The following is a 25,028-nucleotide window of genomic DNA, read 5'->3' on the forward strand; positions in this document are numbered from 1 at the left end:
TATTGTTATTATTATTATTATCATTATTATTATTATTATTATTATTATTATTATTATTATATTTTTTGAGTGTGAGCCAGGGGCTAAAGGTCAGGGTATCTCAGTCTCTTGTGAGTTCCCCAACTTTATGGAAGTATAATATTAAATAGCTGGAGTACCCCTTTAAATTCACTACTATTATATTAACAAGTAAGAGTTAAAATTTAATAGTTCACATGTCTTTTAATGTTCATAGAGTCCAAAATATATTTAGCTTTCTGTTTAATTATGTCTTTTACCCTATCAAAGAGAAATATGCACATACTATACTTCTATACTTATGAGGTCTCGCATAGCCTCTAACCTAAACCCAAATTATAACCTTAACCCTAAAACTAAGTCTTGATCCTCAAACAACTCTTTAAAGAAGTGAGGACTGGCCAAAATGTTCAGACTTTCCAAAAAATGTCCTCACTCTTAGGATCTGAAACCCAAAAATATAACAGCAAACACAGTCAATTGCATGTTATCATATTTCATTATATGTAACTGTGATGTGTATTTCAGGGTTCCAGAGGTCTAAATGGCCCCAGAGGTCGTCCTGGACCCCCAGGCCAGCCTGTGAGTGTGAACTTTCCACTTTCTACACACAGAAACATTCCCGCTTAACTCACATTACAACAGTAAAAGGCATAAGATAGAAGTAATTATGCTGCTATCTCGTCTCTGTGTTTATTCATGCAGCAAAAATGAGTTTTTTTTCCCCACCAACATAAATCCAGCTGTGGTGTCACTATCAGATTATGCTGCATAACAATGCCTTATAATGTTATTATAGTTCTCCATTTGTCAACATGATGTAATGTAATTTTTCATCTCTCTGTGTCACTTGTCACTCTGCCAAATACAACATCAACACCTGAAGCGATTTCTTTCTAGTTTACATAACGTTGTAGAAGCACAAGTTAACACTTGTTAGCATCTGTTAACACACTGAGGAAGCACTTGTTCATTTGTTTAAATTACATATTAATGCTTGCTGTTGGTTAATTAAGCATTAAACGCCTCAAGCATGGAGATGATATAGCCAAAATCCACGGGGTAGCTCATCATTTTTTAGTTTCATTTAGCAGTTGTCCCACAAGTCTCCTGTAACATGCCTCAGGAAATTTTCTATAACCTTAAAGACAGTCTGTAATACACACCACTTTTTGTTTTTCCCTTCAGTCAGACAGGAAATGTAAAACCACACGAGTGCGGTCACGTACTCAGAAGAAAGGATGTGTGTCATACAATAACCGTCTTCCACTCTTTACCTACAGGGCATTCGAGGAATTGATGGTGTCCAAGGTTCTAAGGGAAACATAGTAAGTATAGTGCAGAAAGCAGAAAACAGAGCCTGATGACAGTTTAGTTACCATGACATAATTTTATGTTTGTAACAGGGACCCCCGGGAGATGTTGGAGCACCTGGACAGCAAGGCAACCCTGGAATCCTGGTACAAAACACATAAAAATAACACAACAGCATAAATGCACACAGAGAAATACTAACGCTCCATCTCTCCTACAGGGTTTCCCTGGTCCTCAGGGATTAGTAGGGCTGCCAGGAGAGAAGGTAAGAGAGTTTTAGTCGAATTTAACACCTTAGGGTGCAGGAGGCTTGATTGATTCACTGATTTTTGTCTCATAGGGGCCTCAAGGGAAGAAAGGGATGCAGGGCTTACCTGGAAACGACGGGCCTCCGGTAAGCAAATGCATGTTTGTACTTTAATACTTCTGAGAACTCTTATTGACATAATGCATTCCCTAGCACCTAATCCTTACCTTAACATCACAACTACATGCCTAACAGCTGATATCAACATGCCCTCTTGTCAACAGGGTCACCCCGGAAGAGAAGGAGCTCCAGGTGAAAAAGGACTGCCGGTGAGTGTGTTTCATTGATCTGTCTTTGTCTGTGTCTGTGTTTCGTTTGTTATAGTTAACTATAAGGGATGAGTCATCTTAAATAAATACACTTATTCCCTGTCTTGCCAAGAGTGCTACCGGCCAAGAAAAAGTCCAACACATATATACTTGTAATTTTTCAAGCAAAATATAATATGTTAATTAGTTCCTTAGGTAATAATTCCTTTAATGTGTGTGTGTGTTAATTTGTAGGGACCACCAGGAGTGCAGGGGCCTGTTGGATACCCCGGACAACGAGGAGTTAAGGTAGGAAATGCAAAAATATTCTTGCAATTATGTAATAACCTCACAACTTGTTCTTCTGGAGCATTCATTCTTCTGGAATGGATTTTGTGGTCCTCTATTGTTTTAGGGAATCTTTTTAAACCCAGTTCAATAAAGTAAAAGGATAACGTTTTTGTCCATGCCTTGTAAAAAGTGTACTTTTTCCCCAGACATCGCCACCTAGCCTTCTTCTTGCCAAAGTATTGAGCTGTTTGTTTTACACTGCCAACAGTCGGGTTTAATGGCAAAGCAAATGAACAGTTTGAAATGTGTGCAACCTCATGAAGACGCCATGAATACTAAGTAGTATTGTTTGTTCTATTTTGTCGTTGACTTCCTGTTTTGCTGTGTCTCTCTTCCTGTGTGACAGGGAGCGGATGGAATCAGGGGATTAAAGGGAAGCAAAGGCGAGAAGGTGAGAGAGGAAGAAAACGTCAAGATTCAGGCTGTCATGTTACCCTGGAGATCAACTACAGTATGCATGCTATGTGTTTTTACTACCACCTGTGTTTTTATGTTGTCTATAAAACTGGATTTTCTGCGCCTGTCTGCAGGGAGAAGACGGGTTTCCAGGGGCCAAGGGGGAGATGGGAGGGAAGGGGGACCTTGGGGACAACGGAGCTCCAGGTGGCCGAGGAGAAGATGGGCCTGAGGGGCCCAAAGGCCAGACGGGGCCTCAAGGAGACACTGGCCCTGCTGGCATTGCTGGAGAAAAGGTATAGTGCTGAGTTAGCATGTAAAGTACAAAAAAATTATAAAAAATATCAGAAATGGTGAACTTTTACAAGAAGAGTCACACTGTCTCTCTTTTTCAGGGGAAACTGGGAGTTCCCGGGCTGCCAGGATATCCTGGGCGACAAGGGCCAAAGGTAAAAGAATAAATGATTGAATTAATTAATTAATGTTAAAAAAACATAGATGTTGTAGATATTTTATTAATATGAAGTGAATGTATGTGCCTTCCTCTTTCCCAGGGCTCTGATGGCTTCACTGGTGCACTGGGAACTGCAGGAGAGAAAGGGAAGAAAGTGAGTATAAGATTTAAAATCGTGATGATGTTACGTTTGGAAATCAGGATTTTTCCTGTAATGCCCTTTCTTGTGTGCTCTTACTCAGGGTCCTGCAGGACAACCAGGAAGTGCAGGCCAGAGGGGTCCAAATGTGAGTGCTGTGTCTCAAAACATTTCCTAGTACCGTAGGTAACAGACTGCACAGTGAGTCTGATCATTTAATAGTGTAACAATGACAAAGTTGTTTGACTGTAACCATCCGTTAGTGTTTTTAACTCAATGGTTTTCTTGTAGAGACTCTTTCATTGATATTTCTTAAAAGCTGCAACATTTTGCCCGACCATATTGTGAGCTAAATTGCACTTTTACTGTACTGACAAGTAAAATTTTATCATGTCATGTTAACAAAGATAAAAGGATCATTTTGTCAGCATTCAGCTACAGCTTCCACGAGGCTTTGGCAGTGTAGTAAGGACTTGTGTGACATGTTGTTGTCAAATAGAGCTGCAACGATTAATCCAATAGTTGACAAATTAATCGTCTACTACTTTGATTATCGATTAATCATTTTGAGAAAAGAAAAGAAAAAATGTCCAAATTCTCTGATTCTTACTCCTCAAATGTGAACATTTTCTGGTTTCTTTAGTCCTCTATGATAATGAACTAAATATCTATGGGGTAAGGACTGTCGGTCAGGACAAAAGAAGACATTTAAGGACATCACCTTGTGCTTTAGGAAACAGATTAATCAACAGATGAATCAATAATGAAAACAATTGTCAGTTCCAGCCCTATTGTCAAATGATGACTGTAATTTTATCCAGTTTAAATGATGCAGTACTCAAAATTTTACTGGCCAGTAGAGGAGTAGATAGCTTTTTAGATATTTTTTGAAATATGAATGTGTGAAATATGGAGTGTGTGTGAAGTGTATATGTGTATATAAGTATATGAAATATGTAGTGTAACTACACTTCAGCATCACTACACCTACAAATATAATGCTTGTAATGATTGTGAAGGCATTTTACAAGACTTTTCACAGTTTACTTGAGTTCAGGGAGATATGTTGTTGATGTTAGCTGCAAAATCACAATGTTGCAGGTCATTGGCTCATCTATTTCCCTGCATTTATCACACCAGTAACCTAATCAATACCTGTACGTTCACTGTACTGAGAGTAACTTCCTATTGATCCACACCTGCTGTCTCAGGTCAGTAAAAGTTCATTGCTGTCCTGGTTTTGGTCTCACTCATGTTTCCTCTACATCAGGGTGCACGAGGTGGCAGAGGGGCAAGAGGGCCTACAGGGAAACCAGGAGAAAAGGTCAGCTGACTCTCCTCTCACCCAATAGTAGTCGGTCATTACTGATGGGCGAATAAGATTAACCCACTAGCTGTGCTTCAACGGTTTCTACTCATCACTGCCTCTATGTTCTCCTTCCCTTTTTTCTTAGGGCACCTCAGGACACGATGGGCCCCCAGGATCTCCTGGAGATAGGGTAAGGTAGACACTGTAACAATATTCAGTGAATTCATTGATTGATCAGTTGATTGGCAGATTGTTCCCCTGTTACATTGGCTGGTTATGTTTTTTTTAGGGACCTCAAGGGCCGCAAGGAAGGAATGGAGAACCAGGACCTAAAGGATCAGTTGTGAGTGACAAAATATAAATTCACAGACGCACACACATACACACACACACACATACGTACACACAAATTTAGATTTGATTCATTAGTCATAATCTGTATTTGTGACCACATGTACTGTATAAATAGTAAATAAATAACTCAGTTCTCACCTAATGTGATAATTGTTCTTCTTTTTCTGAGTAAAATCATTGGAATGTAAAATATTACAGTTGTATTGTACCACTAAAGATATTTTTTCAGATAAATAAGAATATTGTAAGATATTTTTAATACACCATGCATCTTTCTCACTGCTGGAAAATCAGCTATTCCATCTTCCATTGATCAATTGATTTCTTTTTCAAAATTATTACTTTTCCAGAAACTCAGTTAAGAAAGGAACAAAACAAAAACAAATCAAATCCATGGATATAAAATGTTACCATTGCAAAAGCATCATCTACAAGCCTTCACAGTGAAAACACAATCTTACATTTTTAAACATTTCAAACCTTAGCGAACAGATGATATTGACCGCTGAGGGAGTATTTGATTCTCTCCTTTTCCGGAGAAGGTAACAAGTCCATGACCCTATGTCTAAAAGGCGGAGTGAGAGGGAAATTAAATATTGATTATTGTTGATAACTTGGTGATGTTTTGTTGTGCTGCTGACATTTTGTGCTCCATCAACTGTCACACCTTGTCAGTTTCTGGACAGCATTGTTACATTTTCCTGGCTGTGAATCCACTGGAAAAAAATGTAATAATATGTTGAGAATCACCTACAGTGGCCTGCAGGGGACAATTTCTGCAGTCATGTGTGAATATTTGACAGCTCAATGAAAAAAGCAGGGTGAAATGTCAAAAAAAAACTTGTGATTATTCAGCCATTTTTTTGCTCCCTCATTTTTAACTTCTAAGGCATAACATGAGCTTTCAATGCCAGTTTTTATCCTGAGCTCCCATTAATATCTCTTTTGATCTTGGTGTGTGTGTGTGTGTGCGTGTGCATGCATGTATGTTTATGTAGGGTCAAGCTGGGAAGGATGGACTTCCAGGTCACCCAGGTCAAAGAGGAGAGCCGGTGAGTGAGGAGAAATTCATAATTCATAAGAGGTCAAGTCAAGTCAAGTGTATTTATATAGCTTGAAATCACTAATTTGCCTCAGTGACCTTTCATGTCATCAGTGTCTTACTGCGTTTTTGCTTAGAGAAATGGTCTTCACTACACAAACACACTCACATCAGCATACATTTTCTCTCTGTACCTGCAGGGATTCCAAGGAAAGACGGGACCTCCAGGACCTGCAGGTGTTGTTGGGCCACAGGTGAGCACAACATGTGAATATGTTCTGTAATGTAATATTTCTCTTGCATTGTTCTTCATATTTATATTGATCTATTTGACCCGATCACTTGTGTGTGTGTTTCAGGGCAAATCAGGTGAGCCTGGCCCAACAGGGGACCGAGGCCACCCAGGGGCACCAGGTGGACCTGGGGAGCACGGTTTACCTGGATCTGCTGGGAAGGAAGGTGGAAAGGTGGGTCTGCACACACTGTTTCCACTGATCATCATCATCACAAAGTCATCTTTTGTGTTTTGATGGTACATGTTGTTTTTCTTTTCTCCTCAGGGTGATCCAGGTTTACCCGGCACATCTGGGAAGAACGGTCCTGCAGGACTGAAAGGGTTCAGAGGGAGCAGAGGAGCGCCTGGAATTATGGTAACACCAAACTCCATAGAAATGACTTGACTTCTTAATATTCTCAATAATATAAGATAGCACAAGTAATGTGTGATCTGTGCAGGGACCTCCTGGTCTGAAAGGTGGATCAGGACCTAATGGAGCCCCAGGAGCCATAGTGAGTTACTGTACACCTCCTTTGTTTCTGCAGTTCATGTCCAGTATGTTTCAAAAATCTGTTTTTTATTTGTGAAGTGAAAGCATATTTCTACAGCTGTGTATAAATTTTGTAACAAGTCCAGTTAAACCATGATCAACTTATTTCCTCTGAAGAAATCCACATTAAAAAATTACATTTTTCAAAAACATTTTCTGATTGATCTTAAAATTGAAACCAGTGTTAGACACTATAATGATTCCAGCAGTTTTAATGCATCCATATTTAATCTTCACTGCCTCAGTAGTTTTATTTGTGGAGAAGTTTAATAGGGTATACTTCCTGTTTGTAGGGGCCGACAGGTGAGAGAGGTCCTCCAGGATCGGCTGGTGCCATTGGACAGCCTGGGCGGGCTGGATTGATTGGAGGACCGGGACCGATGGGAGAGAAGGGCGAGCCTGTAATTACATCTAGCTCATATTTCTTTGTTTCTTGGCAGTTTGTCTGCTTTCCATTAGACTTGATTCATTTTCTGTGACATCAGAATACATTGACATCCCTTTATTATTCCATTAAAAGCAAGTACAGATGGAAAGAAAACCATGTAAAGTTATTTTCTTTAGATTTTTATTGTGTTTGTGTTAGTAGGTTTTGCGCACAATGACAGGTGTTAAATGTGTGTGTGTGTTCCAGGGAGATAAGGGTCCGATTGGACCTGCAGGTCAGGATGGAGAGCAGGGACCTGGAGGCATGCCTGGGGCTACGGGCCCTGCGGGACCTCCAGGAGATGACGGGGACAAGGTAATCTGTGTGTGTCTGTGAGTCAGAGAGGCTGGGTATGAGTGGGCATTTGTACTGTGGCGATAAATTGTTTGTCCTCTCTGTGTGCGTTTGTCTGCAGGGAGAGCAAGGAGGACCTGGGCAGAAAGGCAGCAAAGGAGACAAAGGGGAAGCAGTGAGTCTGGAGCTGGAGAAGTACATCAACATGGCCAGTGCTCCATAACCAGAGCAGCTCTGATCATGTCTCAATCTCTCTCTCTCTCTTTCTCTCTCTGCAGGGCCCCCCAGGTCCAACTGGCACTCAAGGGCCTGTCGGTCAGCCAGGACTTCCGGTGAGTCAGCTCTTTGTATTCTGTTTATTTTTGTTCAGTGTCTTGAGAACTGAAAGACCTCAAATCACACTATGGCACAAATATCATGAGAAACTTCTAAATCCCAAAAGTAAAAATTCTGTTTTTTTACCTTGCCATGTATTTTTTGAGTATACAGTCTTGAATTATGCACTAGGACTTACAAATGAATTTAACTTAACTTTAACTTTGAGAAGTACTGGTGGCTTAGGGGTTAACGTGGCAAACAGGAACATCCGCAGTTCACATTTCATTCCTTTCTCTCTTTCCCCTAATTTCCTCTTATCACTCTACAGTGGCTCACAACTAAAGGCATAAAATACCCCAAAAATGAAAAAAAAAAACCTAGAATTCATTGGATATTAGTAATCTTTTGTATACATGCATTTAAAGACCCCATGGGTACTTGAACTTCCTGTAAAACAGTAACTTCCTGGAACACTGTACATCCAAATGTTCGGTCATATTAGCCTTCTGTTCAACAAAAATGCACTCAGTCCCAAAAAAGGAAGTGAAATCATGGTTCCCATGTGGGTATTAAATAAACATTGAACAGAATAGTCACAATCTCTAAACAGTGTATAACTGTTATGCTGCTTTTTGTAGTCTGGTGATATTGTGATGGCACGTTGCTAGAATAATGACTTCTTGATTTCCAAACATAGTGGTTTGATAGTTTTAAGGAATAGATACTTTTTTTTTGGTTGTTTTCTGTAACTGTTGTGATTAATGTCCCATGTCCTCTTGTATCATGTGTTTGTGTTGTTGCCCTCCACTGCAAATCAAATTTCCCCTCGAGGGGCAATAAAGATCTGAACTGAACTGAACTAGTGCCTCAGTATTTCGAAATATTCAAATTTGTTGAACAGAGGAAAACATTGGCACGCAACTCTGGCAGTTATGTGAGATTCAAATGAAATGAATGGGAGAGGAAGCAACTTGATGCAGCAGGACAGTAGTATAATATGACCTTATGCTTCCCAACTAGGTTTAATCAAAAAAGTCTGATCAAAAATGACATCACAAATTGTTTAATTGCCTTTCTCTGCATCATCATATCAAATTATAGTGAGCTTAATGCAAGAACATGTCCGTACTCTAATCCTAAATCTCTCTCTTGCTTTGTCTGAGATGTTTTCTCATACAATTGATCCAAGTCAGATTCACCGAACTCTCTTAACTGCACTAACTTTTTGTAAATAACTTGTTATAAATAAACTTTCAGCTAAACTATTACACTTTGCTAAAGTGAAGCTCACAAATTGATCAAACCATAATGATGATTATATGGTTAACAGTTTATTTTTGTTATTTATTTTTAGTAATTTAGATTAAAGACTGATTTGTGGTTGATCGCTTGACACTTTTGATAAGTGTCGCTCAACAGAAATTAAAAAGTCGCACATCGTTTTCAATTTATGCTTCAGCAAGCTAGCTAACTAATTAAACTAATTAAACAAAGATGTTACAAGTTATCTAAACTTACAAACCAAAATATCAATAAGGAAGTTCAGTAAAAATTACAATCTCCATGACGACGTTAGTAACACTACCCAATCACATTGCACAACAAAATTGACGGTGTCCACAACATAATAAAATTCTCCAGGTGCACAACATGAAAGAAAAGTGTCGAGTGACACCTTTTTCTGTCAAAAATATGCAATTTAATTTGCAATTTAAGAGCAAATCTGTTCGTACAAGTGGTTCATGCATGAGGCCCAATGTCTTTTTTTAAGTATTTTTGGGGCAATTTATTAGATATTTGACAGTCGAGGGATGAAACAAGGGTAAAGAGAGATTAAGAACGACATGTAAACAAAGGTCTGCGGCTGGACTTGAACTGGGGATGGTCATGGTCAGCTCCCACAAACCTCAGGAATTAACAGACCATTAAGTAAAGATATCATTTCATGTGACCTTAAATCATTTTAAAATTACAAAGAATCTCTCACTCTTTGTCTTTTCATCCTCCTCTACTGTGTTGTAGGGTGCAGATGGATTGCTGGGCCCCCCAGGCCAGCAGGGCATGTACGGTCCAAAAGGAGATGAGGGACTACGTGGCTTCAAGGGTGCCAGGGGACCAATAGGATTACAGGTGAGATTTGGACACCGGTCAGGTTGCAGATCATTGAAGTGAAAAGGAAGGGAGAACATTGTGTTGTACACTCTAATCCTCTAATCCCGCATGTGTGTTGACTTTTCCAAGGGCATGCCCGGCCTACCAGGAGAAAAGGGTGAGAGTGGACACGTGGGACTAATGGTGAGCTCATGTCCTGTTTAAAGATTTATTTACATCACATTTTTCCTTCAGTTACACAAATTAATAAATTGATGTCTTACATCACATACCTGGTTTTAGGGTCCACCTGGGCAACAAGGCCCGACTGGTTCTCAAGGACCTATTGGGGGACAGGTAAGTTCCACAGACATATTTATGCCTCCTCATTCAGTCGAGCATCTGTTTTGATATTCTGAGGTAATACTGTGATCTCTTCTTTGCTGCGCAGGGGCAGACAGGTCGACCAGGGATGATAGGACAGCCTGGTGTTGTCGGTGAGAAGGTAAATAAACCAATAATAACACTTTTTAGATGTGTTCTTAAATATTTTATCTCTTTCTGTACTTCTGACACATAATTTCCTTCTCTTTTAGGGGGAGGATGGCGAGTCTGGTGACCCTGGATTAGTCGGTTTTCCAGGAAAGCTAGTAAGTTTGTCTGTTTTCTATTTTTGGGCGCACCTTAATCGAAGATATCCTCAGACTTGCTCCCACCATCTTCCATTTTTAAGCTTCTCTTGTTCTTCACTCCCTCACTGTTCTTTATGTTTCACTCTGATCTGTTGCTGCTTTAGGGAGACAAGGGCGACCAGGGGGAGAAGGGAGACACGGGCCCTTCAGGAGCTGCTGGTCCTCCAGGAGCTAGGGGCGCCCCAGGGGAGGATGGAGCCAAGGGCAACTCTGTGAGGAGCATCAGAAACACTCATACTAAAAACCATAATACTCTTCAATACTGTACTGCACTCTAATACAATATGAATTTATATGATACTGTACAATATGCACTGAAATACAGTATGTGGTACCTTATCATGTTTTTACGTAGCGCACAGTACAGAAGTATATGATTCAAAATACATTAGAATACAGGACTATACAAGCTCACTCTCTCTGTCTCTCCACAGGGTCCTATAGGTCTCACTGGGGACCTTGGACAGCAAGGAGAGGCTGGACCCAATGTAAGTGTGCCTTTCTACTACCTTCTTCATCATTTTCATCTCTAATTCAAATACCTTTGGCAGTTGTGGAAATGTCTTGCCATTTACCAGAGGAGAGGCTGAACAAAGAGATCAAGGAGATAGAGTGTGTGATTTTTCTTGGTCTAAGGATGTCATGCATTGTGTTATTTTGACCTGTATTGTATTTACAGGAACAATTTCCTGTGTAATATAAACATAGTCAAACAAAAATTAGTAAAGAAGACTTATTAGAAACAATGATAGGAGTGAAGATGGAATATGCAGTTACATAAATCAAAGATAAATACACAGAACCTGACATTTAACATTCTCTTGTGCTCATTTATTAGCTGGTGCTTTGCCTCTCAGAGTTTAAGTAGGATGTTTTAAGAAGGTACTATTTGGGAAAGTTTAGTTAAAGGACCAGTGTGTAGAGTTTAGTGGCATCTAGCGGAACAGACTTGACAGAAACGGAATATAATATTCATAAGTATGTTTTAATTAGCTTATAATCCTATGAAAATAAGAATTGTTGCGTTTTAGTTACCTTAGAATGAGCCCTTTATATCTACATAGTTAGGGGTCCCCTTCCACAGAGCCCGCCATGTTGCGCCGCCATGTTTCTACAGTAGCCCAGGATGGACAAACCAAACACTGGCTTTAGAGAGGACCAGGGGTTGAGGGGAGGGGTATTCAGTTGGTTGCAATCTGCAACCTCACCACTAGATGCCACTAAATCCTGCACATATTTTATACTACAAGGATTTTGATTGTTTTTTGTTGTTTGAAGGTAATATGTTGGGTTTGTTGTCTCATTGTATCAACATTTGCACATTACTATAAATTCAAATTTTCTACCTTGAAGTTGTAGTCCTTAAGATTTCATCACTGGTTGATTTGGTGACAGCTGTGGTTACAGTGGTAACAGCAACTGTGGTTTAATACTACATAATCCAGATTTCTGGAGGGCAAACACTCTTTGAGCAGTTATTTTGTCCGAAATACAACAGAAGAGAAACTGATGTATCTGTTTACAGCTTAGCCAAACAAACTTAATAAAGAGGTCAGTCAATAATCAACCTTTTTCTGTCATGCCATAAGCAACTGCAATCTGATAACCAAGAACCCATCTTGTCAGGCTTTAAGTTATGCACTTGTGTCTGAACCACTGGTGGTTCGGACCAATCAGCATCCTATGAGGATTCTCAAGTGATCTCTTGATCTCGCGAATCAAGCTGCCTCACAAGGTGAGACTGTGATAGACAGATGGTTCATTGTATTTTTTTAAAGTCCCTGCCCTTTTCCAAATAGTTACTAAGGACGACTTCTCAGATGGTTCTGTGTAACAAACCATCTGGTATGTCATGTTATTGGAGATGTGCAACCTGTCGCCTGCCACTCCTCATCAAACAGCTCTTGTTCGGTTACTTTGCAATATGTAAAATTGTGAAAAAGTGCAGAAAATTATGTTTTTCTTTCTTGGTTGATGTATTTATGATGAACAATCTTTGTATTTTTCTAACATTGGTGACAAATATGTTACATTTCCTGCGCTTCGCAATAAAAGAAATTAGGGCCAGAATCATCAATATCAATACCAGTTGATGTCATGTTTAATAAATTTAATGCATCATTAATAGACCTCTTCAACTTTATTTTCTGGTACAAAAGAAGTTTAGTTTTCCTTTGCCCACCATTTTTTCTCTCCTCATCATCAGGGTGTGGATGGTCTGCCCGGGTCTAAAGGAGATGCAGGAGAGCCTGGAAACTCTGTGAGTTCCTCTCTTCTACATCACACATCATACACTGTGACACCAATGACGTTGATAAAACTCAACATTAAAGATGCTCTCATCATAATTCTTGGCTCACAATTTAATCAGTTGCTTGATATTTTTAGGGACCACCAGGAGCAGCAGGGGAACCAGGACCATCTGGTGCTCCTGGGCGAAGGGTATGTGTGTTATTATGTACATGTGTCAGTCCCTGCATGTTGCTATGATGCACTCAGAATCTGAATTTTATAATTCCTGTTTAATTAACAACAATATTGAGACCTCATCCCTTGTTAGGATGAAGTAGGGGTGTTTTTTCAGTGGATTCTCACATTGTGTGTTTATGCATCAGTGCATCTGTATGACAGATTTGGGTTGAAATGTTTTAAAATGCTGTTCTTCAGGGCCACTTGGGGAAAGCGGGGAAGGAAGGAAAGGCTGGCCTGAAAGGCGCAAAGGTGAGAGTTAGAAACAACTCTTTGAATAATAACTTCTGAAAGCTCACAGCTTCTGAAGGTCACACTCTTTTCTTTCCATTTCAGGGTGCTTCCGGATTGGAGGGTCCCATAGGGAAGACAGGGCCTGTAGGTGCCCAGGGACACCCTGGGAAGCCTGGCCTCCAGGGTCTAAGAGGGATCCCAGGCCCTGCAGTAAGACAGTTTAGCAAGAATGAAGAATTACCTGATAGAAGTTCAATGTAAATGAAAAGATGGAGTTTAAAAAGTAAATTCTGTCTCTGTGTTTGTCTCTTAGGGTGAGCAGGGATTAAATGGACCACCTGGCCAGACGGGACCACCAGGTCCCATGGTGAGATGATACATCAAATATCAGTTCTACATAATATATATATAACATAATGCATAAATATCTCTAAATTATGTCTCTGTCAGAGCAGGAAATTGATGGATTTTTTATGCACTGGCCACATTTGAATTTATGTTTGACCTCGTCATAATCCTCATTTTCTCAGGGTCCACCGGGAATACCAGGACTAAAGGGAGACCCAGGCAAGAAAGGAGACAAGGTGCGTTCATACTAGACAGACATAACCACTCACTCTGATGTTGACATAGCTTTGAGTTTGATCTTATTTGTGACACCTGTGCAGGGTCATGGTGGTCTGATAGGTCTGATAGGGCCACCAGGAGACATCGGAGAGAAGGGCGACAGAGGACTTCCAGGAAACCAGGGACTACCGGGTCCAAAAGGAGATGAGGTGCTGAAAACATACACATGCACAAACACACATACACACACACATGCACACAAGCCTGCACAACCAACCAGGCAAAGTAGGCAACCTGTTCCCAGATTTCCTCATTAGTTGTCTGTGGTAATATGATATGATGCACCATGGAAACACAAAATCAAACCACGGGGCTTAAGAGGACTCCGTCATTACGTTAGGTGTGTAACAGTATGCAAAGTTCACAGTTAGCTACATACTGTGGTTTTAGAGTCATGGTTCAGTATGTTTTACGTACAGTAGTGGCAATCTTGAAGATCTCTGTTTTACTCTCTTTGGCGACACCATATGGCGATAATCGGTAATTGCAGGTGTGTCGTTCTTTTGCGCGGATAACGTTAACAAATTACTCTTATTGGCTTTTTACTCACAAACCTTTTATTGCACTTACAGTAATGTAAAAAGTGTAGTTGTTGTCAACTCAAGTACTTCACCTGGTTCACTGTCCTTTGCTCTGCTGTGTATGCAGGAACTGAAACACAAGAGAGCAGTATAGAGAGGATATAGCGTGACCATAAATGACAGCAAAACGCAGCAGAGACTGTTTATTTTGTTATTTACCTAATGTATGTGTACCCGTTTCATTTCAGCTCAGTGTTAGAGTCTCTACTATGTTTTGTTGTCATTTATGGCCGCGCTACTTTGTCTCTTTTCCTCTGCTCTGAGGAGCACTGAGGGGTGGGGCTCAGGCCTCCATGTGTGTGCTGCACACACAGCGCAGCACAAGAGAGACAGTTACTGTACATGCAATAAAAGCTTTGTGAGTAAAAGTCAATAAGAGTAAGCTTTTAAAAAAATAAGCCAATTCACACACAAGCAAATGAAGAGCGAGTTTGTTTCATCAGATCCGCTGATTTGAACGCATGGCAGGAAAGTCACCACCGACACCCGGTTTGTAATAATCACACTCTTTAATAATACTGCAAATACAAGGGCTTTCATCAGTGTGCTAGAGGCTCAATCACCATTGTTTTACCTTATTCGGTGATAGACAGTGACTTAACAGACATTTATTTAATGAAAATCCCCGGAGATCTTCGAGATTGCCACTTTAACTACATTAATGTAAACAGAGCATAAATACAAAATTGGCTCATGGGCAGTAATTCTTGCAAAAATAAAATAATTTTACAGCAATTTAAAAAAGGCAATTTGTCTTTATGTCTTCAATTTCATAGAACCTTATAATTAACATGTTTGATATCATTTAGCTGTTTCCAGACCTAATGTTATCTTCTTTGGGATGGACAATATCTACACATAGTGTCAGTTCTGATCCCTCAGTCCTCGTATAGGGGGTGTTATAAGAGGCTCTTCCAGCTCTGACTACAGTATATGCAGGCGGCTGGGCTAACTGACCAGCAAGGTTTAGCTAACAGACAGCTGACAATTTGTTAAAGCTTTTACAGATGCTGACATGTAGATTGTAATTAGACTTTATTAAGGTAATAAGTAATAATTAATAGAGCATACCGAAACTTTGTGTTTATATAATGCATATTTCAACATATTTCAGATCAATAAGTTAATAAAAACAAGCACAGCAGCTTGACACGCGATAAACATGGTGCCAAGTATTCCATCATAAGGCTCCTGAGATTAAATAAATTGGGAATGATCCCACCTTAGTATCATCCAATCAAAGGCTTCAGATACTTTGCAAAAAGTTACAATAACTTTGAGACATGTGCACATTATGCATAATGTACAAGTGGTAGATTGTTGTTTTTTTGGGGGGGGGGTCTTGCAGGTTAATTAAAACCATGCATGCACATCTTTAAAGGATAAGGTTGGCAGTATTCCTTATTTTCTGTCATAAAATCCCATGAAACGGTTGAAAACAACAATAAATTTATCTTTCCAACATGTATTGCCTTAGGTGTTGGGGCTGAATGCCACTTGCAGGGAAAAGAAGTTGGAAAGTTTTGAGAGACGCATTAACACACATATTGTTTGTTTTGCTCTTGGTCATCTGTTGATATTAAGAAAATATTGAATAATGCTGTCATCATCATATCTTCACCATCTCATTCCAACAACTAATGCCTTGTTACTTCCAGCAGATATTCTCTTCATCTGACAGTTTTGTGTCTTTTGTGTTTAATATCAGGGTCCAGTTGGCCCAGCAGGTCCTTCCGGCCCCCCTGGCCCCACCGGTCTATCTGTAAGTATAAAGGATAGTCCTCGTATTAGATGTACAACAAACACATGACACCACTGTTAACATGAAGATTACTTGGACATCTTTCATCCTCTCTCTGTTTCCTCTCTCACAGGGTGCTATGGGTTCAAAGGGTTCTAAAGGAAACCAGGTAACTGTGATGTTCACTGTTTTATTGATTTGAATCATGCAGTGCTATCACATTGGAGCTGCATACCTCTCCACTACAACTCTTAACTGATCATCTTGCTCTCTGTCTGTTTGTATGTAGGGTCCAATTGGTCCCAGAGGAGACATTGGACCTGCAGGACCTCCAGGACCACCAGTGAGTTCTGCATACAGAAATATAAAATATTCAACCGCTATACAATCACTATTTACTCTCTAAAAGCTGTAACATCATCTTCTTTGTTTTGTCGGTTTGACTTCACCTCTCCCTTTCTCACCTTTTCAACCACCTGTATCTGTCTGCTCTTCCTTCCCTTCACTTTTTTTCCTCCTCTCCTCTCCTCTCCTCTCCTCTCCTCTCCTCTCCTCTCCTCTCCTCTCCTCTCCTCTCCTCTCCTCTACTTTCCTCTCCTTTCCTCAGGGATCGGCAGCGGTTGGGATGTCCCCTCTGCCAGAGCGAGGACGAAGAAGGAGAAACCACAACTTGGTGGATGGTGCTGCACTTGAAGAAGAGGAGGAGGAGGCGATAGATGGAGGAGAGGAGGAATGGATGCAGGGAGATCAGGCGGAGCAGGACGGATGGATGAAGGAGAAAGAGGGCCAAGGCATGGAGGAGGTGTTTGCATCTCTGTCCTCTATGAAAGTAGAGGTGGAGGGTCTGCGTAACCCGCTTGGAACATACCACAGCCCCGCCCGCACCTGCAAGGAGCTCTGGCTCCTCCACCCAGAGCTCCCCAACGGTACTTTATCAGCTTGTGACTCTGGCCATCTGTTAGCTGTCTGCCTGCATTATTCATTTTTTCTCCCCGTCTCTCTCTTCCCAGCTGTCTGCTTCTCCTTTTAATATCTGCATCTGTTTGATTTTTCTTTGTATGTTGTGTTTGGTGTCGACTGTGTTTTTAACCTTGAGTTTTTTGACCCTTCTGCCCTCCTCTCCTTTCTCTCTCTCTCTCTAGGTGAATATTGGATAGATCCCAACCAGGGTTGCCATAGAGACTCCTTCAAGGTGTTTTGTAACTTCACAGCACAGGGAGAGACGTGTCTGTCCCCTGACAAGAAGTTCCAGTCGGTTAGTATACGTGCCCACACACACACACACTTACACACACGTACACACAGATACACACACAATTGTTGACCATCTGATAAACTGTTCAAATCCAACAGGAGCCTTTGCCAAAAGCTACAATGATTTCTCAGAAAGAGACTAAACATTATTTAATCATCGTCTTTGTGTTGATTCAATGAATGTGTCACTGATATTCATGTTTGTTTGCCATCAGGTGAAGCTAGCAGCCTGGAAAGGGGAAAAATCTGGCACCTGGTACAGTAAATTCAGGAAAGGAAAACAGGTATAGTGTGATTCTCAGTGTGTGTAAGTGTGTTTTTATAGAATACTGATACTACATGAAAAAGGACTTAATATGTGAAAAAACTTAATTACAGTTAGGAGTTTAATTATCTATTAGGAGCAGAATTATCAAAAAAGCGCTCTTCACTTTATGGTGTGAGTTTTCAAAGCAGCATTTACAACATTTGGCAGATGCTTCTATCCAGAGTTTTTTAAAGTGCTGTTCAGTTTTTATGATTATGACAGACCTAGACAGACATTTGGTGGCAATCAGATCATGTCAGTGATGATGTACAGGAGCCGCTACAGGGACTCGTTTTCTGATTTACTCACAAGCCTCAGCTAATTTCCTCATGCAGATTTCCATATTGGGAAAGACAGACCTCCCCCTGTTGTAGAACAGAGGCTCGTTTCACCAAATTTGCAAAATACAAGCAGCGACTTGCAACATGAGATGATCTCCTCTCAAGTTAATTTGGACACGTTTAACTAGTCAAAAGAAACACCTTACTTCTTCAGACTCACAAATTTATCTGTAGTTAACAAGCGACAAACATTTGTGAGACTTTTGTGAAATTTGCAAAATTTGAGATCCACGTGAAAGCCATACAGTACTTAATGAAGAACGCGGGACACACAGGTGATGTAAGAGTAGGAAGCGGGTCGGGGTCCTCATCCTTGTTGCTCCACTGCTAAATAAATAGATTTTTTTAAAGAGAGAGAAAGAAGTGTTACTGGTTAGCTGAGGGACACAAATTAAAATAATAATAAGTACTACTTATTATGTAAAACAAAACAACAAAACAAAGGGTTGGCAGGTGCCTCCAGAACAGGAAACGTGTTATAAAGACGCTCCAGGCAAGGTTAGATTGGAAGGGTGTTGCTCCAGCAAAGCCTGAAGGAAGAAAGGTGCTGGTCCATTCTGGGCTACATTGAAACCCTTGTTGCAATTGTGGGAGATTTTTCCTCTGTTTACCATTATTTGTAGTCAGTGGGGCCGATTGAATCTTGCATGTTTTAATATAAATAAATATCTTTTTTTACTTTTTTAATCTTGTTTACTGAATTTGGACTTGACATTATACTATTGTGTATGTTTGTGTTCCCCTCCAGTTTTCCTACTCTGGGTCGGACGGCGTTCCAATCCACATTGTCCAGCTGACCTTCCTGAAGCTGCTGAGCGCGACAGCCAAGCAGACCTTCACCTACCACTGCCTCAACTCCGCTGCCTGGCTGCACGCTGCCACATTCAGCCACGAACACGCGCTGCGCTTCAGAGGCAGCAACGGGGAGGAGCTGACACACGAGAACACACATTACATTAGTGCACTGTACGACGGGTGTCAGGTGAGTGACACGGATATATGTCTGAGTGTGAACATACACACGCCTTTGTTTGTCTTTTTTGATTGTTCAATTGTGTTTCTCTGCTGTAGACACGCTCAGGGCAGGAGAGGACGGTGTTGGAGTTTGATGCTCCGCTGTCCACCACGCTCCCCATCATCGATGTGGCTGTATCCGATTTTGGAAAGGGGAACCAGAAATTTGGTTTCCAAGTTGGCCCGGTCTGCTACAACGGTTAATCAAACCATGGGAGCCAACAACAGGAGTAATTTAATAGGAAAAAGAGCCACGGACACTTTTTACATGCAGGGAGAAAACTACATTCAAGACTTACCTGGTGCCACATATTTATAAGTCGATTTACCTACAACAGTGTTCCTTCATCTAAACATTGATTCTTTCATACACACATTGATTCACTCAGACTGTCTCGTACATTCACCTCTCACCACTGACACACATACTGTGTTTTCAAGAGCAGTGCATAAATGTATTGACTGTCAACCATATCCTCAGTTACACATGTTTGTTTTTTTTCTGTCATTCCTCTTTGAAGGAGTGAGTGGTAGCATCCATGTCTGGTTACACATTTGTTGATCTATGCACTTAGTTCACATTTTTACATAATCACACACAAGTGAATCATCTTAAGAAATACACCATATTTCAGCAACATGTTGTTCTGTGTTATCATCAAACCTCATTTTGTTGTGTTGTTAACTTTTTTGTTTGTTGTTGTCATTTTGTTGTTATAATTATCTGTTATGTGATGTATATTGGAGTGTAATTCATCACGGTGCTATTATGTAGCTCCTTGCAGAGTGCATTTCTTTGTAAAAGGGAACTGGGGCAGTGCATTTTTTTTATATTGTGAAGCTGTGTTTTATATTTTTTCAACATAAACCAAACTGTGGTATGTGATTGCCTCAAGGTCTTTCTATGCATATTTGTATTGGCAAGTGACTGAGTAACATATTTTAATAAAAGTACATAATGTACATTTAAGTTAATATGATGAGATTTAGTTTTATTGAATGCATTTGTTGAGCAAAGCCAACAAAGAGGTTTGAGGAGCAGACAGACACAGCTGCTAACGCTCTCCACCCAGGGAGTGTGCTCTATTTATTAGCTTTCTTTCGCTGTTTGGATGGGAATGTTGGTCGTTCGCTCACTCGGTCCACCATTTTGCACAGACTGAAATATCTTAACCATTATTGGATGGACTGCCATGAAATATGGTTCAAATTTTCAGTGTCCCCAGAGGATGAAGCTCACTGATTCTACATACTGTATTCCCCTGACTTTTTCTCTAGCGCCACCATGAGACTGACTTTGTTTTTTAGTGAAATGTCTCAATATCTTGGCTGTATTTCCATGAAATTGGAATTCCATTGGTACAGGTATCAAAGGTGTCCAGAGGATGAATCCTGATGACTTTCGTGATACCCTGACTTTTTATCTAGCACCACCAGCAAGTCTAAATATCACTTACCCAATGAAATATCTCAACATCAACTAGACTGAAACATTCATGCCCCTCAGAGGATGAATCCTACTGACTCCGGTGATTCCTTGACTTTTCATCTAGCACCATCAAATATGTAATTTTGATAATCGAAGAATCTGTTTGTTTGTTTGGTTTTTTTTTAACAAAAATGCCAAAAATGTCCTGGTTTCAGTTTTTCAAATGTGACAATGTAATGCTTTTCTGTGTAAAAATGATTAGCTTTGGAGTTTGGACTGTTGGTCAGACAAAACAAGACATCTGAAGAATCTGGGAAATCATATCAGACATTTTGTCTATTTTCTAACATTTTATATCCATGTTAACAAAAGATGAGCAGATTAATCCATAATGAAAATAACTGTTAGTTGTAACCCTACACACGCTAAACGAAGATGGTGATTCTTGTTGTCATTGTGAGCATGTAAGTATGCTGGCATTAGCATTTTCCTCAAAGCACCACTTTGCGCATTACAGCCTCACAGAGCTGGTATGGCACTAGACTCTAGTCTTGTTAGGTCTGCACTTTGATCTGTTTTTACAAATATTTAAATTACACTATTCTTAACATGGTTACAGGGTGATTGATGACCACATATTAATGCATGTCAATTAAAAGCATTTTTTAAAAGATGTAAGTAGAGTGATATATGACCGCACCAGATGGCTTCTTAAGCACCCTTATCCTTGAAGGTCAGGAAAAGGTTAGGGCCAATCCATTTAATGCCTTGTAATTGATCAGTTAATCTTAAATGATATTTTTAAAGCATCTGGAAGCCAGTGGCGGGATGATAAAAAATGGTTGCAATGTGCTCTTACTTTCAGCTAAAAGCCCAGCAACTGCTTTTTTGAACCAACTCCAAAGTGCTTTTGTACAATATGGGGAGTTAAAATTGTCAGGATAGGTTTAATTTAAGCTATGAATAACTTTTTTTCCAGGTCACCAGCACCAGAGATCTTTTTGATATTGGTATTATTAAAAAAAAAAATTGAGTCAAAGAGGATCTCCAGATTTTGGGCAAAGGACTGACTTTTGGTTGGCATGAAGCCAGGTTTGTCATTAGTTTCCACAAAGTAGAATTGTATGGGGCTGTGTGTGTGTGTTTGTGTGTGTGTGTGTGTGTGTGTGTGTGAAGTGTGCAAGTATTCTGTATTCATTGTGCGCTGCAGCTTGAGCATACATCATTAATACTTCTCTCTCCCTGCCTCACTCTTCCTTCATTCACCCTATTTGGTGACCCTTATATCTCTCTCTCTCTCTGTTCTGCTGTCTGCCGTGACATCTGCAGTACATCTAACAGGGACATTTCCAATGATACTAAAACTTTAATGAGGGGGAGCAGATGAACACAGCTGATCCTGGATTGTTTAGCCGCTAATTTTCAGCCATGAAATATAGATAGAATGACATGAAAGTCAGTCCCATCATTTTTAACTACACCCAGAGTGGGAGCAAGCATATTTTTACTCTTTCAGCTAACCTTATACCTTTCATGAGGAAGTTCTACATCACTCAGTTTTAGAGCAACAACTAACAATTATTTTCATTATCAATTAATCTTTTGATTATTTTCTCGATCAATCGATCAGTTGTTTGGTCCATAAAATGTCAGAAAATGGCGAAAAAGACGATCACGGTTTCTCAAAGCCCAGGTGACGTCTTCAATGTCTTGTTTTGTCCACAACTCAGATATTCAGTTTACTGTCACAGATGACTAAAGAAACAAGAAAATGTTCACATTTGAGAGGCTTTTGGACATTTCTTTTGTAAAAAATGATTCAAAACTATTAATCAATTATCAAAATAGTTAATAATTGGCAACTAATCAATTAATTGTTGCAGCAGTACTCAATTTTATCCTTTTCAGTCTATGTATGAAAAATAGAAGACAATCCCCACAGGGAAAATATAAAAATGAAAGGTAGTTATATTAGTCCTCCTCATACTAAAAGCTTTTGCTCTTCTAGTGTTAAAAGTGAAGCATACTATTTGAAAATACAAACAATAAAGCATCACTCTAATCCCTGTCTTAAGCTAACCTACAGCTAATAAAATTGTCACTTTAGCCAACAAATTAACAGTGGCTAGCTAGAAATGATTAGCATCTATTTGTATACCCCTGTCTAAAATTAAGGACTCATAATTTTAAAAATTATAAACAAAATTTTAACGGTAAAACTACCCATTATCATTTTTAACTGCATATGAGCCTGGCAAGCCTAGCAACAGTAACTAAGGGGCGTGGCATAGCTAACGGTCAATTTGATGGGAACAGTGCAGCATAAACTTCTAGTCTTTAAAGGATGAAAGAATAACCTTGGCGGTTCCCTGACTTCAACCAGTAGGTAAAAAATTCACTTAAACATGTTAAATGTTACATGTGAAAGATCTGCATGTTCACTAGTTTACTGGGAAAGTTAGTGTCCTCTCCTAAGATGCTGGTGCTGGCATTAGCTTAATGCACATCTTATGTTACAGGGATTTAAGACAAAACAATATGGTTGCAACTAATATTGTAATATTGATAATAATATATTTAGCAATGTTTTTCCTGATAATGATATCATGCATGTTAAATGTATTAAAAAGTCATGTAAAATAATCAAACTGATGTTCTGTGTGATGAGTTGGGTTCAGACAAGCTTTACTTCAGACAAAACTCTTAACATGTGTAAAACAATATTGAATTATTTTGTCAAAAAAACTTAGCATAAGGTCCACTTATTGTAATTTTTTTTTTTTTTGGAGGCAGTTTTCAATTTTGTTAGATTTTTCAACATTTCAAATTTTGTTGCTACAATGTGCTTGAAATTACAAATTTTGACTTCTGAAATAAAAAAACAACAACAATATCACAACAATCATATCATTAAGATATAATGCCACTGAAAGACAATAAATATTGCATTAAATATATAATGATTTAATGTTATTGCCCAGCAGCTTACGAAGGCACAACCATCAGACTGCAACTAAAGATTATTTCCATTGTTGTTTTATCAGACAATTATTCACTTGATTAATTGATTAGTCGTTAAAAAAATCGTGAAAAATACAATACGATTTCTTAAAATTTAAGTTAACAGTCCAAAACCTAAAAATAATTGAAAACAATATAAAATAGACGGTGGAACTAGGGAATGTTTGATATTTTTGCCTTAAAAATTACTTACATTATTGATTATTAAAGTAGTTGCCAATTTATTGTCTGTCAGTCAACTAAACGATTAATCGACAGATTGTTTCAGCTCCAAAAAATTATAAGTAAGCCCTATTGTTACACTGTATAACACTGAACTCTAAACAAAACTGTTAAAACTTCTTCTTCAATAATCTATTTCCACACTAGTTCTATAGTGTAGCTTCATGAGGCCAAAACCAACAGTACTACCTCACATGTAATCTGTCACTCACAAATGCATGTACACACCCATTAACTAACTGTATATCCACTGCCTGTGTTGACGTAACAGATAATCATCCTTTTTGGAAACTCCTCCTCCCCTACGCCCCATCTTTCACCTTCTCCGAGACAGTTGTCCTTTCAGTCAGCGCCAGAGTGACTCTCCTCAGCATGCATCCAACAACAGGACTGTGTTCCTCCACAGCCAGAGGGGATTCAGTCACTTCAGCCCAGGCACTACAGTAGTCCATAACCCCAAGGCTAAGCAAGGGAGGGGTGCAGCCCCAGTGGTACCTGAAGTAGACGCTGGAGTCTCTCTGAAGTGCTCTGTGGGGTCAAAGTGTGTGCTTCATTTTTTATGCCTGGTGTGAGCCAAACCTGGGTAAAGATCAGGGAGACCTGAAGGCGAGAGAAGGATGGTGATGGGTCCACCTGAAGCCCTTTGGCTCCTCCAGCTGCTGTTCACTGTCTGCTCATGTAAGGTAAGAAGACACTGTGCCCCTACCTCCAACTCTTTATCCCTGTCTTGAGGCATGGAGTGTGACTCTTGTTGATGTCAGACCTCCCAAAATGATTGCAGTTGTCCAACTTTACATCATATGTCCAGGGAAAAAGTTCTTGGAGACTAATTTGTAATCTTACCCTATGGAGAGATAAAGTGCTCTCTGTCAGATGACAATTTTTAAACTGTGCTGGAATTCAAAGCATAGAAAAAGCTTCTCTCTTATTTAAGGCATGCCTTTTTGTTGCATGGGCAAGATATTTGTATCTCTCAAAAAACATGTCTTGTTTAAAATTTCCATTTACTGTCACCCTGGAAAGTAAATAGAAATTTGGCTTTCCAGGGTGAAAATATGAGCCTCTCCTACAGCATGTCTAAAGAAATTAAATGCTTCATGGATCCACAGCATAGAAAGGACTAGATAATATTTCAGACCGACATCTTCAGAGTCTTCCCTCCAGTTCCTCTTAACTGTGTTTAGAGAAATCACCATCATTTTTGTTT

General features: G+C 39.6%; 2 protein-coding genes and 1 long non-coding RNA gene across 13 annotated transcripts in view; 2 read left to right on the plus strand and 1 right to left on the minus strand.

Annotated features, from left to right (window-relative positions):
- The window catches only part of LOC121913690 (collagen alpha-1(XI) chain-like), a 46,016-nt gene extending 25,737 nt beyond the window's left edge, over nucleotides 1-20,279 (plus strand). For all 6 annotated transcript variants that reach the window (XM_042436446.1, XM_042436456.1, XM_042436464.1 and 3 more), the window contains 46 exons: nucleotides 547-600; nucleotides 1,302-1,346; nucleotides 1,425-1,478; nucleotides 1,553-1,597; nucleotides 1,673-1,726; nucleotides 1,864-1,908; nucleotides 2,143-2,196; nucleotides 2,585-2,629; nucleotides 2,769-2,930; nucleotides 3,030-3,083; nucleotides 3,189-3,242; nucleotides 3,331-3,375; nucleotides 4,498-4,551; nucleotides 4,682-4,726; nucleotides 4,826-4,879; nucleotides 5,889-5,942; nucleotides 6,133-6,186; nucleotides 6,292-6,399; nucleotides 6,493-6,582; nucleotides 6,668-6,721; nucleotides 7,053-7,160; nucleotides 7,394-7,501; nucleotides 7,602-7,655; nucleotides 7,759-7,812; nucleotides 9,821-9,928; nucleotides 10,040-10,093; nucleotides 10,193-10,246; nucleotides 10,341-10,394; nucleotides 10,486-10,539; nucleotides 10,686-10,793; nucleotides 11,016-11,069; nucleotides 12,788-12,841; nucleotides 12,970-13,023; nucleotides 13,249-13,302; nucleotides 13,387-13,494; nucleotides 13,598-13,651; nucleotides 13,815-13,868; nucleotides 13,953-14,060; nucleotides 16,201-16,254; nucleotides 16,367-16,402; nucleotides 16,523-16,576; nucleotides 16,841-17,159; nucleotides 17,376-17,488; nucleotides 17,703-17,771; nucleotides 18,884-19,117; nucleotides 19,207-20,279. In XM_042436446.1, the coding sequence (XP_042292380.1) occupies nucleotides 547-600; nucleotides 1,302-1,346; nucleotides 1,425-1,478; nucleotides 1,553-1,597; nucleotides 1,673-1,726; nucleotides 1,864-1,908; nucleotides 2,143-2,196; nucleotides 2,585-2,629; nucleotides 2,769-2,930; nucleotides 3,030-3,083; nucleotides 3,189-3,242; nucleotides 3,331-3,375; nucleotides 4,498-4,551; nucleotides 4,682-4,726; nucleotides 4,826-4,879; nucleotides 5,889-5,942; nucleotides 6,133-6,186; nucleotides 6,292-6,399; nucleotides 6,493-6,582; nucleotides 6,668-6,721; nucleotides 7,053-7,160; nucleotides 7,394-7,501; nucleotides 7,602-7,655; nucleotides 7,759-7,812; nucleotides 9,821-9,928; nucleotides 10,040-10,093; nucleotides 10,193-10,246; nucleotides 10,341-10,394; nucleotides 10,486-10,539; nucleotides 10,686-10,793; nucleotides 11,016-11,069; nucleotides 12,788-12,841; nucleotides 12,970-13,023; nucleotides 13,249-13,302; nucleotides 13,387-13,494; nucleotides 13,598-13,651; nucleotides 13,815-13,868; nucleotides 13,953-14,060; nucleotides 16,201-16,254; nucleotides 16,367-16,402; nucleotides 16,523-16,576; nucleotides 16,841-17,159; nucleotides 17,376-17,488; nucleotides 17,703-17,771; nucleotides 18,884-19,117; nucleotides 19,207-19,353 (3,546 nt within the window). In that variant the 3' untranslated portion in view covers nucleotides 19,354-20,279. The remainder of the gene's footprint in view (nucleotides 1-546; nucleotides 601-1,301; nucleotides 1,347-1,424; nucleotides 1,479-1,552; nucleotides 1,598-1,672; nucleotides 1,727-1,863; nucleotides 1,909-2,142; nucleotides 2,197-2,584; nucleotides 2,630-2,768; nucleotides 2,931-3,029; nucleotides 3,084-3,188; nucleotides 3,243-3,330; nucleotides 3,376-4,497; nucleotides 4,552-4,681; nucleotides 4,727-4,825; nucleotides 4,880-5,888; nucleotides 5,943-6,132; nucleotides 6,187-6,291; nucleotides 6,400-6,492; nucleotides 6,583-6,667; nucleotides 6,722-7,052; nucleotides 7,161-7,393; nucleotides 7,502-7,601; nucleotides 7,656-7,758; nucleotides 7,813-9,820; nucleotides 9,929-10,039; nucleotides 10,094-10,192; nucleotides 10,247-10,340; nucleotides 10,395-10,485; nucleotides 10,540-10,685; nucleotides 10,794-11,015; nucleotides 11,070-12,787; nucleotides 12,842-12,969; nucleotides 13,024-13,248; nucleotides 13,303-13,386; nucleotides 13,495-13,597; nucleotides 13,652-13,814; nucleotides 13,869-13,952; nucleotides 14,061-16,200; nucleotides 16,255-16,366; nucleotides 16,403-16,522; nucleotides 16,577-16,840; nucleotides 17,160-17,375; nucleotides 17,489-17,702; nucleotides 17,772-18,883; nucleotides 19,118-19,206) is intronic.
- Nucleotides 9,935-10,669, minus strand: LOC121913731. Its single transcript, XR_006100367.1, has 3 exons — nucleotides 10,573-10,669; nucleotides 10,183-10,232; nucleotides 9,935-10,051 (listed from the first exon to the last, which is right to left on the minus strand). It is a non-coding gene; the product is annotated as an uncharacterized LOC121913731 (long non-coding RNA).
- Nucleotides 20,280-22,855: 2,576 nt separating the features above from the next.
- LOC121885588 (noelin-2-like) overlaps nucleotides 22,856-25,028 on the plus strand; it is a 35,300-nt gene continuing 33,127 nt past the window's right edge. The window contains exons 1-2 of one of the 6 annotated variants that reach the window (XM_042395200.1): nucleotides 22,856-22,964; nucleotides 24,093-24,504. Coding sequence is in view for 1 of the 6 variants with exons in the window: in XM_042395244.1 (XP_042251178.1) it covers nucleotides 24,439-24,504 (66 nt within the window). In the remaining 5 variants the exon portion in view is untranslated. The remainder of the gene's footprint in view (nucleotides 22,965-24,092; nucleotides 24,505-25,028) is intronic. The other 5 variants (XM_042395218.1, XM_042395208.1, XM_042395227.1 and 2 more) reach the window with 5 other exon arrangements.

The sequence above is a fragment of the Thunnus maccoyii genome, chromosome 2 (assembly GCF_910596095.1).
Source record: "Thunnus maccoyii chromosome 2, fThuMac1.1, whole genome shotgun sequence".
Taxonomy (NCBI): Eukaryota; Metazoa; Chordata; class Actinopteri; order Scombriformes; family Scombridae; genus Thunnus; species Thunnus maccoyii.